General features: G+C 45.3%; 1 protein-coding gene across 33 annotated transcripts in view; it reads right to left on the bottom strand.

Moving 5' to 3' along the window:
- Window positions 1-19,671, bottom strand: part of CELF2 (CUGBP Elav-like family member 2) — an 838,781-nt gene that overhangs the window by 100,641 nt on the left and 718,469 nt on the right. For all 33 annotated transcript variants that reach the window (XM_067030247.1, XM_067030246.1, XM_067030251.1 and 30 more), the window contains one exon: window positions 18,165-18,247. In XM_067030247.1, coding sequence (XP_066886348.1) covers window positions 18,165-18,247 — 83 coding nt within the window. The remainder of the gene's footprint in view (window positions 1-18,164; window positions 18,248-19,671) is intronic.

Below are 19,671 nucleotides of genomic sequence, written 5' to 3'. Positions count from 1 at the left end.
ATTTACAAACTGTATGAGCTCAATTAAACATCAACTTGATGATGTAAAATAACACTACCCTCTAAACCAAGCGTGGGGTTGATGGGCAGTTCGTGTGCAACACAAGACACTTTTTATCTACTCTTAGTAGCTTGTTAAGATCAGCGATGCTTTATCCAGTAATCTCCAGTTTCAACTCTAAGGCAAACCAAAGCCACCACCACAACGCCTCTCTAACAAGCAAATCTTTAAAATCTCTGGTTCAAAATTAACTCGGAATATTTAAGCCAACTGTATTTTATCTTGAACCTTCTGACAGGGTAGAGGCGTTTCATCCAATCAACAGAAAAGCACCACTGAACTCTGTAATTTTTTTTTTTCATTTATCAAATATTTTATTGAATTTCTTACTATGTGTCAGTTTCTATTCCATATTCTTGGGATTTCTTTTTTTTTTTAACATCTTTATTGGAGTATAACTGTTTTACAATAGTGTGTTAGTTTCTCCTTTACAACAAAGTGAATCAGTTATACATATACATACGTTACCATATCTCTTCCCTCTTGCGTCACCCTCCCTCCCACCCTCCCTATGAACTCTGTATTCTAATGCTGCTGCTGCAGCCTAGTTTCCGAGTCCTGAGTTGTCTGAGTTGCTTTACCAGCCACGTTTATTAATTAGTGTCTAACACTGCCATCTCCTGCAAGTTGCAACCTCTCATAAAAAATGCATGATTTGGTTGGCTTAGGAATGACAACTTCATTTACAACAGACAAATAAATACCATACCTCACTCAGCAGCCTCTTCCCATTTATTTATTTAACTACCTCCATGGCCTTTGGGATTTGTACTAAGTGAAGGAAAGGAGATAACTAGTATAATTTTCCTTTCTTAATGATGTTTAAGCAAAAATGATGAAATCTCTCTCTTTTTTAAACAAACGAGAACTGGCTAAAAAAAAAATTCCCTACTAAAAATAGATGGCGAGTTTGAAAAAAAAAAAATGCCTTAAGGGCTACTTCATATTACCCATGTTTAAAATGCAAATCCATTAAACATCTGAGCAAGACATTTGATATTGTTTTTAGCAGCTATATTTATTCATCTCATCTTCTGCCGTGGTACTAAACTTTGGTTGATATTTTGCCAAATGAAGATCTATCCTCCAGTGCTGCTAATTCTTTATGAGTTTGAGCTTAATATCACTGTCTCGTTTTGATTTCCACCTTCTATTCTAGTGTGCGAGGTCATTTACCAACTTTGGAAATTACTTGTTGGCAGAGCTTAGGGAAATTATGACAGTTCGATTGTTCTATAAATACCTTATCCTGAAGCTCAGTCTTCTAGAGATAAAATTCAAGGCTTGGGCCTTTCAACATACGGCATGTGACCAAAGTTTAAATGGCAAAGGTAAACTTAGAAAGGGGATCCATGAGACAAGAATATGGGAGAAATTTATCCTAAGGAAATAAAGTAAGAACCCTTCACTGACACTCGATCTGAAATGGCAAATCTACTTTAATGGTTTCTTACTTCTCTGGACGTGCTGTACTGAATGAGGGTCTGGGAAACCCAGGCTGCTTTATGTTTGTTTTGTAGTGGAAGGAACACCTCAGAATCATAAGGTCTGGGTTTGAACCTTGGCTTTGCCAATGCTAAGTACCTACAGTCAAACCACTTGGTCTCCTTAAGCCCGAGGAAACTCATATTCGAAGCAAGGATCGTATCAGAAAACTCATTGCCTGGTTGAGTCCATGTCTCACCCTGTGCTTCTAGTTTGTAGGGAAGGGGTCTAAGTGACCCACAGGATTGCGACAGACAACCAAAGAGCTGAGACTACATACCCCCCCTCCTGCTTGCACCCCACTAGTCCGTAAAGAACTCTTGAGACTGTTTGATATTGTGAGCGTCTATGAATAAAAGCTACCTCTTTGGGAATTCATTTATCCAACAAACATTTGTGGAGCTGGCGCCCGTGGCATCACAGCAGCCTCTGAGAACATCCCTTCTCCAGGAACCTGAGCTCTGTGTAGGAGAGACTGATAAGCAAGCTGTCAGGGGAACAGAATACGGCAGGTGGGAGGGTGAATTCCAGCCCAGAGCACAGTGCATCACAAGGCGGGAGTGTTTACTTCTACCTTCCGGGAAGCCTGAGACTGTGTTCTTACAGTGGGAACACAGTGTGTAAGCAGAAGCCAAAGACAGAGGAAGGGACACGGTTCGGAGCTCCCATCTCACCCTCAACACTCAGCAGTTATGTGTGTCCATTATTTTCCTGCCAGAAGACACAACACAACAATGTGCACACGCTCCCAGAGCAGCTGAGGGAAGGAAACGTGTAGCCCCCAGCGTCCTGAAGGTAATTCCACCCGTCCGCTCGCCTTCAGGAAGGCACTTGGAAGACTAATGAGGGTAGTTCTTAGAGGGATAACTTCAAAAATTCCCCTAAGCTCTTCTGTGCTTTTATTAGCTCTGATGACAACGGGTAAGGCCCAGTTGATGAAGAGGGCAAAACTCCAGAGCTGCTTCTCAGGTAGAACACAGATTTCCTCACGAATTAGAAATGGGGTCTTGGGGCTTCCCTGGTGGCGCAGTGGTTGAGAATCCGCCTGCCGATGCAGGAGACACGGGTTCGTGCCCCGGTCCGGGAAGATCCCACGTGCCGCGGAGCGGCTGGGCCCGTGAGCCATGGCCGCTGAGCCTGTGCGTCCGGAGCCTGTGCTCCGCAACGGGAGAGGCCACAACAGTGAGAGGCCCGCATACCGCAAAAAAAAAAAGAAATGGGGTCCAGGAAAGGGGAGGGACAGGAAGAAGAGAACCTGAGAATGATTTCAGCTACTTGTCTTGGTTGGACCGCCCATCCAGGTAGGTGACACACGAGGAGGGCCTGGCTTGTGGAGGGGAGAGGATTTCAGTTTGGGAATTTCCTGTGGGTCATTTGGATGGAACTTTCCAATTACAGGCATCGAATGTCCAGGTCTGGGGCTCGGCAGAAAAGTCTTATGTCAAGGTCAGGATTTGGGATCCAGCCGCCTACGGGAGGTAGAGGGAAGCCATGAGAACGTGCGACAGTGGGAGAAAACGACCCTAGGGTGCGGTGACGTCTAAGACGTGGTCCTTTGCTTGCCATCGTTAGGAAGAACGTATGTTTTCATAAGTGTGTTGTTGATAATTTCTCTTCGTTGTGTGATGAGGAACTGGGAAGGCACGCGGCTTGAGATGCCTTTCCATTCTCGTTTACACTCAGCTCTGCTCTGATCTAGTTTCTTCAATGTTCCAAGCTTTAAGCCAGATGCAGCCTCTCCTTTGTTTCCCCCCCCCCCAATTTTTTTTATTGTGGTAAAATACAAAGAACATAAATTTTCCATATTGACTATTTTTAAGTCTACAGTTAAGTATTATTAAATAATTCATAATGTTGTGCCGTCATCTGTCTCCAGAACGCTTTCATCTTGTAAAATCGCCTCTCCTTTCGTAAATCAGTATTGGGCCTAGCCAGCTGGTGTATTTTTTTTTTTCTTTCACTATTTAGAGTTTTGTTAAAGTTGCAGCTAAATTTCCCCGTTCCCAATAAAGCTTTTAAAAGTTACCTAACTGGAAATGTTGAATATCTGCATTTCCGTAACACTCAAAGAGCCTATCACGTTCAGAGGAGAGAGTCAAGATAAAATGCTGACGAATACGCCCCAAGAATCCAAACGGTAACATCTGTCCCACCAAATGCTGCCAAAGAGACTGAAGGTCACCGTTCATACGCGACCCTGGGATGCTATTCTGGGAGCTGGGCACCTGGCACAGTCGCCTTTGAAAGACCTGCGTCCTACTGGAGCCCTGACTTGTATGCAGTGTTCATCACAGGTGGCTTTCACCTGTGATGCAAATGATGAAGAAATAACAAGGATGTGTCCTTAAAATCAATACGGAGAACTTCTCCTTGACCTTCCTCATCCAGGCACCTCTCAGGAGGTGTGACCAGATTGTCTCAAGGACTGAAACCCCCTTAGCATTGTTTTCCTCTCCCTCCCAAAGGGTAAGAGAAGTTCATGGTTAGTCAACTGGGTTACTGGCTTCTTGCCAAGGCCAAGGGCGAGGGGGCTCAACTCATGGGACTCGGAGCTGTGAGCACCGGTGAGAAAACAGTAAGGGTTATGAACCTCCAAACTGCCTAATGAAGAAGCAGAGGCTGCGTTTTTTTGTTTTTTTTTTTTCTTTTTTAGCTCCAATCTATTAATCCAGCTCTAATCAGACTGGAATATAAAGATGGGTAGAGGAAGGTGAGCATGAAAGAGCATGTATCAACTGCATACAAACCCAGCTGATGGGAGTTCTTCTTCACGAGCTAGTCGGTTGCCTGTGCTAAACACAGACAGCACAAGGTGTGTGTGGCAGGTCCAAAGGCAGCCTGGTCCAGGTTTTCCTCTTGCATCGCGTGTTCTCCTTCTGGGTCGCCTTTTCTGTTCGGGTCTAAATACACCATCAGCAGGTGTTGCACCAAACTCTTCTTCCTCTGGGCACCTCCCGTCCTGTCCCACCTGCTTCCCTTCCTGCCTGGCTGCTCTCTCCACTCTCGGCTGCTTCTTTGGCCAACCAGCCAGTTGATGCTTTGATGGTGGTCTGACAAGAGACAGCTGTGACTTCGGGAAAGGCTGGCCGTGGTTTTCATTTTATGTAGCAACAAGTGACCCTGTGCATACAGACTGCTACCTAGGATGTTTGAGGATTAGGAATAAGCCCAAATGCGAAGGACGTCTCCAGATTTGTAAGAAGTATGGATGGAAAACAAGAACTCACTCAAGAGGAAATCTCACAATGACTCTGTAGGGCAGATGACCTTCCTTAAATTTTAAGCCTCCCAAACTGCAGAAACGTACAGGTACACCAAGGTACATAAAGCATCTCTTATTAGGAGAACAGTCTACTCCACCCTAGCGTTTGGGTGGTGGTTACATTTTCTTTGTGTCTCAGGCTTATCAAGAGAAACAGCAGAGCAAGTACTCTGCTTTCCTGGGAAGGCATTTCAAGTCCACGAATGGAAGCAGCGGGGATACTACGAGACAATGGTTCCTACGAGGTGGGGCCGGGCTGCCGGGTATTACAGATTAACTCTTTGTGGCAGAAATCGCTTTTCGTGCTTCAGAACAGAACTAGGCTTAAGACAGCACCCACTCCACTCGTCCTCTTCCAGTCCGGGATGCATGAATTCTGTGTCAGTCTCATTCATGGGAGATTTTCCGGCAGGTCTTCGAGTGTTGATGGGATAGAAAAATACAGGTGCCCAGAAACATGGATGCTGGAGAACAAAGGATTCCCCTCCTCCGGCCAGTGACCTCTCTAGCTCCTTCTTCACCTGTCCCGGACAGTCAGGTCATTCTGGTGCACCCAGGACTCAGATGAGCAAACAGATCAATTCAGCACAGACAAGAGGTGTGTATGCACACACATCCAGAGCATCTTAAAGGGAACTGCGATAGATTCCCAGAGCAGCACAGGTGAGGCTTGCTCCTAACGAGGAGTAAGCAGCAAACTTCACATACTACGCACATGCATCATCCGGGGATCTAGTTTAGATGCAGTTCTGGGGCGGGGCTGGAGAGCATTTCTAACACGTTCCCAGATGATGGCCGTGCCACTGGTTGATGGACCACACTTTGAGTAGCAAGGCTGTGCTGTGCTTGTGTGAGGATAACCGGCAGGGGAGGGCTCTCCCAGGCATCCGGATGGACAGTGGAAGGAGGAAACAGTTAATCGCCGCCACCCGTCCCTGGGGGTTGAAGATGATTCATTCACCCAGCTTTGGTTCTCTAATCTGCCTGTCTGTCGCTGGGAGAACTTTAAAAATACTGACTCTGGGCTCCCAGCTTCGAGAGATTCTTACTTAATTTGCCCGAGGTGTGGCCTGGGCATGTGTAGTTTCAAAAGCTCCCCGGGGGGGATCTGCCGTGCAGCCAGGGTTACAAATCACTGCCCCAGCTATAGATGCGAGTGGACTTAAAGGTTAAGGACTTTCCTTTTGCTTCTTCCATCCTGTATAGATTCATCTCATTCACCTATCATTTTAGGTAAATGGCCAGGAAGAATATTATCATCATCTCTCTGGGTCTTAGAGAATGGAAAGGAGAAAAGGAATCGCCATGTTCAGTCACCTCATATCACAGAGTGTAATCCACGGACAGACTGGTAATCTGGGCTCTGAATTTCTGACTCTTTAAAATGTTTTTGGCATCATCTTGGAGAGAAGTTCTGGGGACATGAGGTGCTGAAAAGAACAGGGGCAGAGCTGGGAGACATGAGTGGTCCCATGTCCACCGCCAAGTGGCTGTGTGACCTTCCTAACCTCTCTGGGCTTCAGTTTCCTCGACCATAAAGTGAGGGGGTTGGACGGTGGTGTTGTTTCTACAAGCACTTATGATCAGATCTGGTCTATTTTCCTCCACATGCCCTGTGTTCCTCTGCTGACTCAGAGAACAACGTTCAAATAAACAGAAACCTACTGAAATTTGCCATGGATTTCCTAGGTTTGTGGCTTTTACTTTTTATTTTCCTTACTAATGATAGTTTTTGTCAATGACCTCCAGGGGTTTTACGTGGCAACTCTGACTCAGGAGTGACTTAAGTAACTTGGTGATCGAGATTCTCTGCTAAATGACTCAACAGTATCTGTGAGATTTTTTTCAGGGGTTGTGATTATAGTTAATGCCTCCGTGAGCAGGAGGGATGTAAGCTAGAACTCACCGAAATCTGGGCTAACACCCCTCTGCCTCGTTAAATGATAGCTTATAAATATTAGTAAATCATAAACCAGGTATTGGCAATGGATGAAGACGACAAGGAGAAGCTCAACCAGAAACTAGCTGCCAGCTGTCTTCCCCATCTAACCTGCATCTAGTTCAGCTGGAGGAGGGAAATTATTAGCCGTAAGAGATATTCACTGATTTGTCAAATTTTCTCGAAGAGCCATAGCTACCTAAACTTTCTTGGGTTGAGAGTGATGGACTTCGAGGTGAAAAGGCAACCAGAGTGAGAAAACAAATGACTACTCACTGTCTAATTATTTACCTAGTATTGTATCACTAACAGGAGCTCAGCCATATATAAAAGCCCTTGGCACTGTGCCCAAGACAGAAGGCGTGGTCAATAAATGTTCACTATTACTATGATTTTTATGAATTGAACATTGATTATTTGGCTAAAATTATCTAAATTCTGAAACCCAATGAAGACTATCAGGCACACAGACAAAAGGTTTACTCAACCAAAATTTGCTAGAAACCTACTCCTCCTGGGGTTCTAACAACCACTGGTCTGACTTTACACCGAAGACGAAGGATATAGGCAAGGACACCAATGAATTTTCTCTTTCCTGATCCACACAACTTGTTGACCGTTCATCAAATGTACCCTGGCCCCCATACACCGCTTAATGCAAAACATATGGCACAGCTTTCTGGCATGTATTTAACTATCAATATATGCTCTTCTGAAGAAATGACGATACAGTCTGTGTATGGGCAAGTGCATAACACGTGGAATTGGACAGCCTGAAACATACCCCATGGACCTTCCAGGGATCGAGGTGAGTTTCCAGGCAACCTGTTCTTTGCTCTTACATGGTCCTTCCTGTCCCTGATGGAGGACAGTAACGTAGAAATATCGGTGGCCTAGAGAGCACAGAACGAACTCCTGGTCTCAGAACCCCACACGTCCAGGGTCCCATGGTCCCATGACCAAGACAGCGGCAGAGGGGACAAAAGTCTAAGCCTGTACAATCCTCCACTTAGTAACATTCTTAGCAACACAGAAATCACAGCGTGATGACCAGACCGAATTAACCACATGAACTGCCCTAATATCTTCAACGATCCTTCAGCCTTTGATCCTAACTTGCCTCTTGACAAAAGGGGAGCACAGAGCAGATGACTGGATGGGGACAGGGGGAAGGACATTTGAGCCCCCCAGACTCATGGCAAAGCATCCGCTGACCTAGTCCCCCCTGCCCTCAGCTTGCCGTGGCCAAGAGGACATCAGTGACTGTTCGGTGAGGCTGCTCAGGGAGGATGGACAACCCCATCCGTAGTGTTTGCTGCATATTTAAGTGCCCTTGTATGGGGGGGAGCCTGGTCCCGCGTTTTCAGAAGCAGAGGATTCAGATGCCTGGATGGTTTTGCAGACTTCACCCCCTCCCCCCAACCCCAGACCCTGGTTCCTCATGCATAAAGTAAGAGGGTAAGTCTGATTGTTCCATAAAGGCCCCCAGGTCTCCTTGGGGCCGCAGGGTTGGGGGAGGGAGGCTGGGCTGGAACCCCTCCAAGTTGCTTCCCACGGCCACAGCCTGCTGCCTCATGCTTTGGGCGGCACGTAATAGGGTTTATGCTTAATCTTTGGAGATGAGCCCAGGCCCCCACCTGCCCTCCCCCCTCAGATGTGGAGCCCGGAGATGGGGGAGGGCGGGGAGGCCAGCTGGATGGAGACAGGACATTAGAATGCAGATTACGGATTGGGACCAAGAGCCTAGGGATGCAGATAAAGAAGAGAACCCTAATAACCTGAATGTTAATGAGCTGATGTTGGTAAAGCTACACTCCTCCGGAGGAAAGTGTTGCATTTATAATCATCTTGCAAAGCGGTTCCTCTTACCACAACGACTGCCTCTGATCTGCGGCTCGCTCTTAGAGGGCCTGGTGCCAGTCGCCTGGTACCCGGGTTACTAGCAAACCCTGCCTCGCCTGCCCAGTTTCAGGGGACCTGGGAGCCCCAACTCGTGGCAACAGGACCGACTTGCAGATGGGGCGCCCGGCCGGCTGCTGGGGAGGGAAAGCCCGGGCCCAGGCACTCTGGCCCTTAGGTGAGGTTGCCGTGTGGCACGGCTAGCAGGAGAGCTGAGGCTTCAGATCTGTCTCCGGGACGGTTGCACGGGGAGCCACGGTGGTCATCCGGGGCTTATCAGTGAAGCCATGGATGGGAACACACTTCCTGCTGGAGGTCCCCTGAAACAGGGGGGCCCAACGGGGCTTAGGACCTGTAAGCCTCTGCCCCGACCAGTGGGCTGCAAAGTCTACAGGTGCCAGAGATGTTGGTCTGAATCTGACTGTCAACTCCCAGTTACCAGCTGTACAACACCCTGGACAAGTGACTCCCTTTCTCTGAGTTTCAGCTTCCTCCCCAGCAAGGGGATGGATGACACACGCCTCGTGGAGCGGCGGTGACAATTGCAAAGTATACATCCCGAGAGCCTCCGTCGGGGGCCTGATACCTGAGCCGCCGACAAAGAGTCGTCACTTTGTACCGATTCTCACTGTTACGCCGTGTTGGCCCCTTGGGTCACGCACCCTGCTCCCTCCGAGGCGGGGAGCATCGGGCCAAAATCCCCCGTCAGGAGGCCAAGCTTTTGGGGAGGCTGACCGACTGTGCCCTCTAATTCTAGTTCTGTCACTGCCGTGCCAGGGGAGGGCAGAGAAGTTAATTTAATCTTCTGCAGCCTCCGTGTCCTCCGTATAACAAGGTGGATGCTATCGATACATCACCCAAAATGCTTTGAGGAGGGAAAACAAACACCAGAAAGCCATCTACAAACACAGGCAGCTCACTTATCCGTGTGGACCGGCGACAGTGACCAAACAGATAAAGGAAATCCACCAGTAATCCTGGAGCCTCATTAGGCTGAACACCCTTGTCAAAGCAAAGCAAGGCCGGAAGCAAGGAATCAGGCCGACCTGAGGGCGTTCGCTGCCTTCCCTTCCCCGTCTCTGTTCCCTGGCGGGAGCATCGTGACTGCTGAGCCCCCGGCCGGTTCCCAACCAGAGGGCAGAGAGGGGCCGATGTGCCGAGAACCTCAAAGTGGAGCGTCACAGCTTGGATGGTCCACACGTGTCTGTGCCACGTCCTCCACAGTCACTAAGCCACACCTGGAGCGAGTCAAGTCAGAGGCACCTATCTACCTCCTGCCCATCTACTTACTTACCTATCTATCTAGCTGGGTTTTCTTCCATAGGCCGCTAATGTAGCCAATGCATAGAAGGTCAAGAACATTTGCTCAGAACTGGAAAGGACCCTGAGAATCATTCCAGTCCAACCACTTCCCTTCTTGGAATGAAGAAAGGATGGACTCTTGAGCGTTCTGAAGTGCTGGTGGAGGAAGGGGTGGCAGCGCACATGTGGGTTTTGAGTACTGATGGGAGGTACCAACGGCCAGGAACGATAAAGGGGACAAAAGAGAAGAGTGGCCACGGTGCCCCTTTCTGCAGCGTCCCGCACCTGCTGCTGACTGTCCAGCCTTTCATCTCGGTGACTTGTGGGTAGTGAGAGCAGGAATGATATGGGCCTGAAATACGGCTTTATTATCAGAACAACTTTAATAGCTTGTGTCATAATCCTAATGATGCTTCCTGAGCACCGGTGTACTGTGACGGTCCACGCATACAACAAGCAGAGGACACGTGAAGCTTCTGTCCCTGCCCCCCCCTCCTCCCTCCCAGTGGCCGGTCCGCTTCCCTTGCTCCCAACCAGACTGGATCCGGCCCAGCAGAGGAGCGCCAAGGCTCCCTCTTACGCCGGCCTCCCTGGCTCCAGCTCAGCCACTCTCTATTTCTTGGTGGCTGGCGAAGGACCCTGGGGCTCCTGGCCGAACTCTCTCCACACCTCCCCACGTCATACACTTTTTGGTGGCCCAGGGCTGGAGGCTCTGAGCTGGCCAGCCCACTTCCACTGGACAGTCTCCTGAGCCGGGCTCAGCTCACACGTGAGAGTCAAGCTCTGTCCGCACGCCAGGCATATTTTGGGTGATGCATTCTCACGGAGACTGCGTACTCTAAAGACAGAATTTGGACTCTTTTCTAACTTTATTTCTAAAAAAAATTCCCCCTTTCATCTGACTGTCATAATCCTTTCCTCTGTGATTCCATCCAGACCTTTAGTCAAATTCATGGCTTTTCCCCACATTCTTCTCTTGAATGAAATCTTATCAACCTGGTGGCAGATGAGATCTGTGTAAGTGAACCAAATATTCCCCACGGAATCTTGACATATCACAGAGGGATGATAAACTCTAACTATGACCTCCTGTTGCCGCTGTGCCATCCACCCCCTCGTGCCTTCACTTATTACTGTGAGAGACCAACGTTCCTTAAGACACGACACAGGTGACAACGCACATCTGGCCAGGCGCCCGTGCTAGCTCGCACGCACGCTGGCTCTGATAAGCCCTCAGAACCGTCCTATTAGTTAGGTTGGTATTTGAGACTATGTCGCTTGCAAAACAAAACCGGAAAAGGCCTTCCACCGAGTTCTGTTACCAGAAAGGGGTGCAGCTGCTCCTGGTTTAACCCTGGGCTGCCCGCCTCAGCCAGTTTCAACTCGCCACCACTAAGGACCCCTCATGAGTCTTCTCCCTTGGGCTTCCTTGTCTTGAGAGGGCCATAGTTTAAAAGTAACTGGTTTTTCATTTTAGGTAGTCAAAGTCATACATCAGTAAGGGCCAATCAAAGTTACTGAACTGTCTGTCAGTCCAAAGCAGAGGTGCCCACTATTCGGGTGGCATTGTAAAACTTTATGGTGGGTGAAATGGACAGTTTCCAGCTGCCTTAAAAAAAATTTTTTTTTTTTTATTGGAGTAGAGTTGATTTACAATGTTGTGTTAGTTTCTGCGGTGCAGCAGAGTGACTCAGTCATACATAGACATATATCCACTCTTTGTAGAATTCTTTTCCCATATAGGTCATTACAGAGTACTGATTAGAGTTTCCTGTGCTCTGCAGTAGGTCCTTATTAGTGATCTATTTTATATATACCAACGGCCTTTTATGAAGTACTAAAATATGCTTTTCCAGATCCCCTGGGATTGGCCAGCAGACCGGGAAGCACCAGGCCACGGATTTCTTCCTGCCTCCAACTTTCTCGGGTCTAAACCGGTGAGCTGACCAGCAATCCTGCCACACCTGGCTGAGACCCATTTGGGGCCGGTTCTACAGCCTAAGCCCTTCTTCACACTGGCCTGGCTCCGCAGGTGGGTAGGGGCTTCTGCGCCCACCCCTCCCAGGAGCTCCTCCACGGCCGCACGGTGGCGCTCTCCACCACAGGCCTTTAAAAAGTCATCTTAACAGCAAAGGTTTACGTCTGTTTAGCTTGTATTTCTGCAGGACTGAGTATTAGGGTAAAAGAACACAGGCACAGCAGGGAAATAGCTGCTTCGGGGGCAGTCCTATAAGGCCAACTAGTTCAGCCCTGGCCAAATTCTGCAAAGGTAAATCTGAAGAATGTACACCCAAATCAAGGTGTCCTGATTTCTTCCCCAGCAAACACATTTTATCTGTTGGGCTGCTACCCAAGAAGACTTCATGCCTACAGAAACTGTCAAGTGGAAACAATGTCTTACAAGCCCATTTCTTCAGGGCCTCGGAAAGCTTTACATACATTATCTCATTCAGCGCCTACTCTTCTCTTAAGAAGGTGGAAAGGCAGGGATTATCATCATTAAATGACAGTTGTCAAGTGCCCTCAGACACACCCTATGAATCAGCCATGATCCTGAATCGAAGCAAAAACCAACCAACCTACCAACGTGAAGAATTATAAAGTTCATGAAGTCAAAGGTCAGAAAGGTTACTACATTGCAATGAAGAGTATGTGGGAAGGCCAAACACAAAATGAGATTTTTCTGCTATGTTTTCCTGTATTTATTTGACTGAATTGATATCCACATGTGGACGTGTGTGAATGTTTTAGCTATCCTGTAGGTATACAGAGATATACGTAAATATATAGATCTCTATACGTGAATCAAACTATCATTATATACACATGGAATCACAAACCTACATGCATCTTACATTTTGGAGCATTGGGGCAAAATGATCATTTTTGGAATAAAACTTGACTCCTCTAGAAGTATTTTATTAAACTAACTCACTCAGGCATTAAATAACCAAGAGTTATTTATTAAACATCAAACATACATAAGCACACTGGCTGGCTTTGTTTTTTGAAGATTTAGTTATAAATATCACGGTAGCTACTGTAGTCCCCAGTATGTAGGATGGTGCCTGGGAAACCGTAACAATGCAATAAATATCTGTCGAATGAAGGTATGAATATCTGTCCTACACGGCATGTGAGTTTAGGGCCTCAAATCTGTTCGGACCGATGTTTTGACTTTTTTTTTTTCCCTAACAATCTTAAAAAAATTTTTTATCATTACTTTTTAAAATTTTTCATTTAATTAAAAAAAATTGAGGTATAGTTGATTTACAATGTTAAGGGAGGAAAGGACTGGGAGTTTGGGATTAGCAGAGGTAAACTATTATATATAGGATGGATAAACAACAAGGTCCCTACTGTCTAGCACAGGGAACTATATTCAATATCCTGTGATAAACCATAATGGAAAAGAACATGAAAAGAAGAATGTCTATATGGGTATAACTGGATCACTCTGTTGTACAGCAGAGATGAGCACAAAACTGTAAATCAACTAATAATTGTAAATCAAAGGCGCCTGAGGAAAAACACTTCTTTTTGATTCAAATGGGATGGTTCAGGGGAAATTTCCATGACATGAAGAGATGGGGTTTGAGAGATTTTTATGAAAGAAATAATAATGATGATGATAATGATAAAATAATCTTCCTGGCTCTGAGAACAAAGGCATTAAATACATATTAATAATCAGAAGAGGTGGTTCAGAGTAAATGAGCACCTCACAAAGCATTACCATGGGCAAAGTGAATTTGGTCCTAGTGAGAGCCTCTGCTGTTCTGCTGAAAGAAATCAAGCCCTAGCATTCCACTCTTAGAGGACACAGGGGAACTATTCCATGGAGAGTTGTGTTAAAGGCTGCCGGGGAGGACTGTCGACCCACACAGGGCCAGCCAGGAAGGGGCCCATTCACGTCATGTGGGTGAACACACACGGCCCAAGAGGCCATTTTATTTACAGCTTCTTCCTGCTGGATCAGGCCCATTTGTCTTTATCTCTCAAATCTATGTGTCGTTCCCATCTGCCACTGCTAACATGGAGTGCTCTAAACAAATGTGCTCTGAGGGCTGTAACTCCTTAATACAAACTGCATTTAATAAAACTGGTAGTGACTCTCAAAAGAAAGGAGGAAGGCAGACTTGGAGAAAATGGCTGGAAGACATTTGCAGTTAATATTCTACAAGACATCTGGATTCTGATTCCTCCTTGCTGTTAAAATTTAAGAGCTTTTTCAAACCTGTATTCCTCTCTGTTACTACATCCTTAATTAATTAATTTATACGGTGAATGCTCTAACGATACTGCTGGAGGTTTTCAATCAAAAAGCCTGATTGCTAGAGACAATGTGTGTGAAGACCTTGAAAAAAAGAATGGCATAAGGCCTAGTGCTGTCACTGGCACAGGGCTATTTGGCCCTGACATCTGATTACTCAAGAGATCGTGGTAGTTTTCCTGTGCCTCCGCTGAGGTCGTTATTTTATTTTTTAATTAAGCCAAATTAGGTCAGTGAAAACAAAATGAATCTTGCAAGTTGCCTTCACAGGGTTTTCTCTCTCGGAAACACAACGGCAGACGATGATATTTCTCCTGAATAATTCCACCAGTGAGGTTGTGCCTGCCTGAAACCCTAAACAAAGGAAGCTATCTCTTAGCCTGATTGGCTCCGTCCTCAAAGGACAGGCAATCAAGATTTGCCCAAGAACGCCAATGGTTCAGCTGTGGAGAAAGTCTAACAAGTCGGTACCAAGGCCAATGGTTCATCAAGCTCTGCTTTCTGTGCAGACATGGTCACAGACTCACTAGGGATCTCAAGGGCGTGTGTGTGACTGTATAGCTTTGCTGCCTGGCACACAGCAGGCACCCGATTATCACAAGTGATTTGTTAACCTAATGAAATGTCAGTAATAAATTAGGCACCGTGCCTAAGATTTGATCTGTTGCATATGTGTCAAACCACTATTTCTAGAGCAGAGCATGATCAAACCAGGGGAAGGACCTCCCCACCCTCCGAAGCTCATTTCTTGCTCCCTGTGTTGAGCTCCTGAATTTTCTCCCTTAATTTCGAGTAGTGTATTTCTAGGATTTATGTTGAGCATTTCAGAGGATGTAAGACCCAGAATCTTTCTCAGTCACATGGTAAGAGACAGGCTTGAGAAATGTGTCCTTAATGACTTTGCACTGCTAAGTAAGGCCCAGATGCTTCGCCCTATACCTCACCACAGAAAGGGTCTCTGTAATCCATACATGACATGGGAGGAAGGGTGCCTTTATATAAAAATCTGAGAGCAGACACATCCAACTGTATAAATGAACATCCCATCAGGTTTTCTTCCTCTCCCATACTAACCAAATTCTTTGTTTCTCTCAAGAATGAAAAGTCTCTCAACATTCACCAAGTTTGGTTGCGTGATGAAAAGCTCCACTATGACAAAACACATCAACTGCAAAAGAAAATTAAATAGGGAAGAAACCTCCAACCAAACACCCAGCACTATTTGATCTTGTTTTAAACAGAAAGTTGTGGACACTTTAGAAAAAAAGGCAGCAAGTGCATTTTTAATGGATTTTATCCACCGGAGAAATGATTACAACCAGAAAAGCTTTAAAGTGTCAGCTGGTGATGCATTTTTCTTTATCCCTTGTATTTTTATTCAGAAGGAAATTGAAGGCATATGGCAAAGTGCATCATTAATTTCTTATTAATTTCATAATATGAAGGCAACCAGTTAAAATAGTAGTGTTACAACTTTAAATTACCGAACTCACTTGGTATTTAATGAGAGATTTAGCACAGCAGGGATTCTGTTAAATTAAGTTGTTCCTTCACGTCACAGTGGGAAAACAGGTGTATATTGGTTTCGAATTATGGAAATGTTGACTAATTCCAAGGCTTGTAATCAAACAGAAAGGCACCCTGTAATATTTTTTTTCCCCAAGAATATGCATTAATCTCTTATCTGGTCCCTTTTCTTCCTGCCCACCAAAGCTCCCAGCTGATAGGAAACCACTTTCATGTTCTTCCTGGAGCTGTTAAGGGTGATGCTGATCAGATAAAGGCAATTCATAAATGCAAGATGTGGAACTCTGTTCCCATGCAGCTAATTTGAAATGGCAGATGTAGCGATACTGTGTGCACCGTGAAGGCTGGGAGCTTACAAATCAGACCTGACTTCTCAACATTTTCATTTATCCCACCTCAAGTAATTGGGCATAGGAAATTGACCTGGATAAAAAGAAAGCCGAAAACAATCCACAAACCATCTTTTTCCAACCCCAGATTTCTCGTCCTTAATAATAGGTTTCCAAAATCACCATCCCTGACTTCTGCATGCAGAATTTTTAAGGTGAAAAAGAGACATGGGCAACTTTTTTTTTTTTTTTTTTTAAACACAGAAGATGCTATTTGTTTGCTGAGAAAAGGGTCAGAGTAAGACGTCCCAAATGGGAGGAAACTCATCAGTCATCTGTAGGTTTTTCAACATGGCCCATTCATCAGATTACTTCTGGGTTTCTAGGGAGCATCTTCACGTATGAAAATTGCATGTTAAGAGCTATGTCCCTCCTAGTGGAGGTGATGAACTCAAATTAACCAAGCTCTGCATTAATTTAAAATAGGATGTGATGTGGCCTCTATACACCCTAAATGCTAAATAACAAATTATCATCAAGTAATTTTTAAAAACATACCAAGAAGGGATTTTGTACACTAATTACTGTAAAGTATTTCTTTCTAAAAGAAGGAATACCAGGTGGGTTTTGGGGTGGATTAGGAGCCTGGGAAATAAAAAAAATTTTTTTTCTAGTATTTCCAGTAAATATTTAACTTGGTTGCTTCGTTCAATAATGTAACCTAATGCTGCAACCTCCTAGAATTTACGTTGGAAAAATTCCATGTATACAGAGAATGAAGCTGAAATGATACTTAAAAAATCATTAGGCAAAGCACTTAGACCCAGTAAAATCTCCATGACTAAAAACCACCTTAGGAGTTTCAGGGAGAAGTAGTTCAGTTGAATTGGGAGGGAGAATTCTGGTATCACACTTGCTTTTCTGAACCACTGTCTCTCTGGTTTGCTCACACAAAAAGGGGAAAACCAAAGTGGTGTGATTTGAGACCAAGGTTCATAACTTATTACTTTTTTGTTATTACGAAGCTAATGTTTTGAAAACCGTGTACTGACTGTCTTGTCTCTAAAATATTACACGATTTTCAATGGCGCTAAGGTGAATTAAACAAATGCTACCTTTTCTGGGGGTGACAGGGTATCAAATGACTTGTGTACATAGGTTAGCACGACAGATGAATGATAAAAAGTTAGAATTATACGCTGAAAACATTAGGGACATCATGTTATCTCTCTTTTACTATTATCAAACCAGGTTCCAATAAAATCATTAACACAGCACTGATTACCCGAGGTTCTTCACTATCACCTACACAAATCATTATGCTATTAAATTAACTCATCCCTGATATTTGAGTCAACAGGGAAGATATCCCAACAGCACAGAGATATTTATACCAGCATACACTAGATAAAACTGTCAGAGCCCCCCCAGAAATCATGTATTCTGATGAAGTAACTATAGCCCACATCAGTTCATTTCTAGTGAATGGTACCAAGTACCCAAAATTACTGGGAAGGAAATGGAAAAAAATTGTAAGCTTTGTATTTTCTATTCTCTATCGACATGCAGCCGCAAATTGGGCATTAAAACATTGACTTTGTTAACCACCATTGACTGTTTAGAAACCATTAAGAGGTTGAATATTATGGCTGTGCAGGGTACATTTTTGTCCTTTCAAAAGAAAAATCTAAGGACTAAATTTGAAAAGAGGCTCCTGGTGAGTAAAAGCTTTTCCTTTTCCATTTGCTCCTCTTGTGCATGTGTGTGTGTGGAGTTTCCCCCCATTTTGCAATTGCAGCCCACCCAGTCCTCTTTTCAGCCACTGTGAGCCAGTGGGGTCACTCGGATTTTCTAACCAGGGGACATACTCTCTGAGAGGTCTTTCTGTCAGCGGTAATGCCAGCGTTTCTTGAGGGGCTGGCCAGCTGCTCTGGCTGCTGCAGGGGGGGGACGGGAGGTGGGGTCAGCACACCCTCCTCCAAAGCCCAAAGTCATTTTTGGCACTAAGAGCCCATCACTAGAACCTTCAGTTGAAAGGAGCATTTTCAAGCAATAAAGTGATTTTGGTACAAAAGTAAACCGACTCACCCCAGGTAAAGTTTTAATATTGTGCAGTGCATTCTGGGCCTCAAGTGCAGCTTTTCTTGTATAAAATGTTACGAAACAACAACCTACAGAGAGAAATGAAAAGGTTTTAGAAATTTCGGTGAATGCTTTGCTTCGATATAATGGAGACTGGGGCGAACGAGTCATCTACTTAAAAGGATGCACAATTTAAAAATAAAGTGCACGGGAACAGTAATAACAGCTCAAGCGTTTACACAGCACCTTTCATCCTAAATCATGTTTATTAGCTTTTCCCCACTTTGGGGAGTCAATTCCGAATTGTGCACCAACTACGGGGAACCCAGCTGTTCAGGAACGAGGGCGGGAGGTGGCGGGTGGGTTGTTAGCAGCACTGGCAGTGCACCCACGGCGCCCAGTGAAGTGCTTAATCACAAGCACGATGGCAAAAACTTACATCGACTATCGTTTTCTTAAAGAGTATCTCTAGAACGTCACCCTTTTAAAACACTTTCTCAACTCCAAGGTTTAGACAGCTGGATGATAAGCTCCGCAGGAGCTGGGATTGTGCTTTATTCTTTTTAATTTCCACCATAGTACAATAATGCAAAATTCTATACATGAAACACGCAATGTTTGTTCGCTATTTTAGCCAGTTGAGAAAGTAAGCTATGATGCAGTGCGCATATGCTGAAACATGTTTGCAGACTCTGTCCTGTATATTAAATACGGCTGTGGTATGTCAACTGGTAAACTCTTGATTCCTCGTTTCTCAGAGCTGATGGGAGTCCAGGCTGAAGGACCCTCCAAGAGAGACCAGCATATACCCTCTTCCCAACCAACTCCCTCCACCAAAGAAAATGGTCTTGAAAACTGTTTACATTCCTTCTGCATTCTAAAGGATGGCTGACCCCTTCTTCAACCTGTATCTAAATATACTGGTTAACGTATGTGGTTAAACCAGAGGAAGATACCGGTTAATTATCTATTAATTAGCATATAGTTTCTTAGCACAATCAGGCTTAGAAAAAAGGGACAAAAACTTTGGAAATTTAAAAAAAAAAAAAAAAAAAAGATGCTGCCTCTGACCTGGGCTGCCTTGGATGAGTTGGGTTGAAAAAAAGCAGAGAGGGCTTCCCTGGTGGAGCAGCGGTTGAGAGTCCGCCTGCCGATGCAGGGGACACGGGTTCGTGCCCCGGTCCGGGAAGATCCCACATGCCGCAGAGCGGCTGGGCCCGTGAGCCATGGCCGCTGGGCCTGTGCTCCGCAACGGGAGAGGCCACAGCAGTGAGAGGCCTGCGTACCGCCAAAAAAAAAAAAAAAAAAAAACAGAAAAAACAGCAGAGAGATGCAGTCAGCCAGATTGTACATATTTCATCCTGATCCTTATCCTAATGCTTGGAGAGATGGAGAGAGCCTTGAGAGGTCCTCAAACGCCAAGTACAGCAAGTGGCATGAGAGAAATTCACAGCACTAAGGCATCAACATTGGCTCTATTTAGGGGAATGACGTAAGTAAGACCAAGAACAGA

This window comes from Kogia breviceps, chromosome 3 (genome assembly GCF_026419965.1).
Source record: "Kogia breviceps isolate mKogBre1 chromosome 3, mKogBre1 haplotype 1, whole genome shotgun sequence".
In the NCBI taxonomy this organism is placed as follows: domain Eukaryota; kingdom Metazoa; phylum Chordata; class Mammalia; order Artiodactyla; family Physeteridae; genus Kogia; species Kogia breviceps.
The sequence above is the reverse complement of the archived record's forward strand: the minus strand, read 5'-3'. Positions and strand labels throughout refer to the sequence as shown.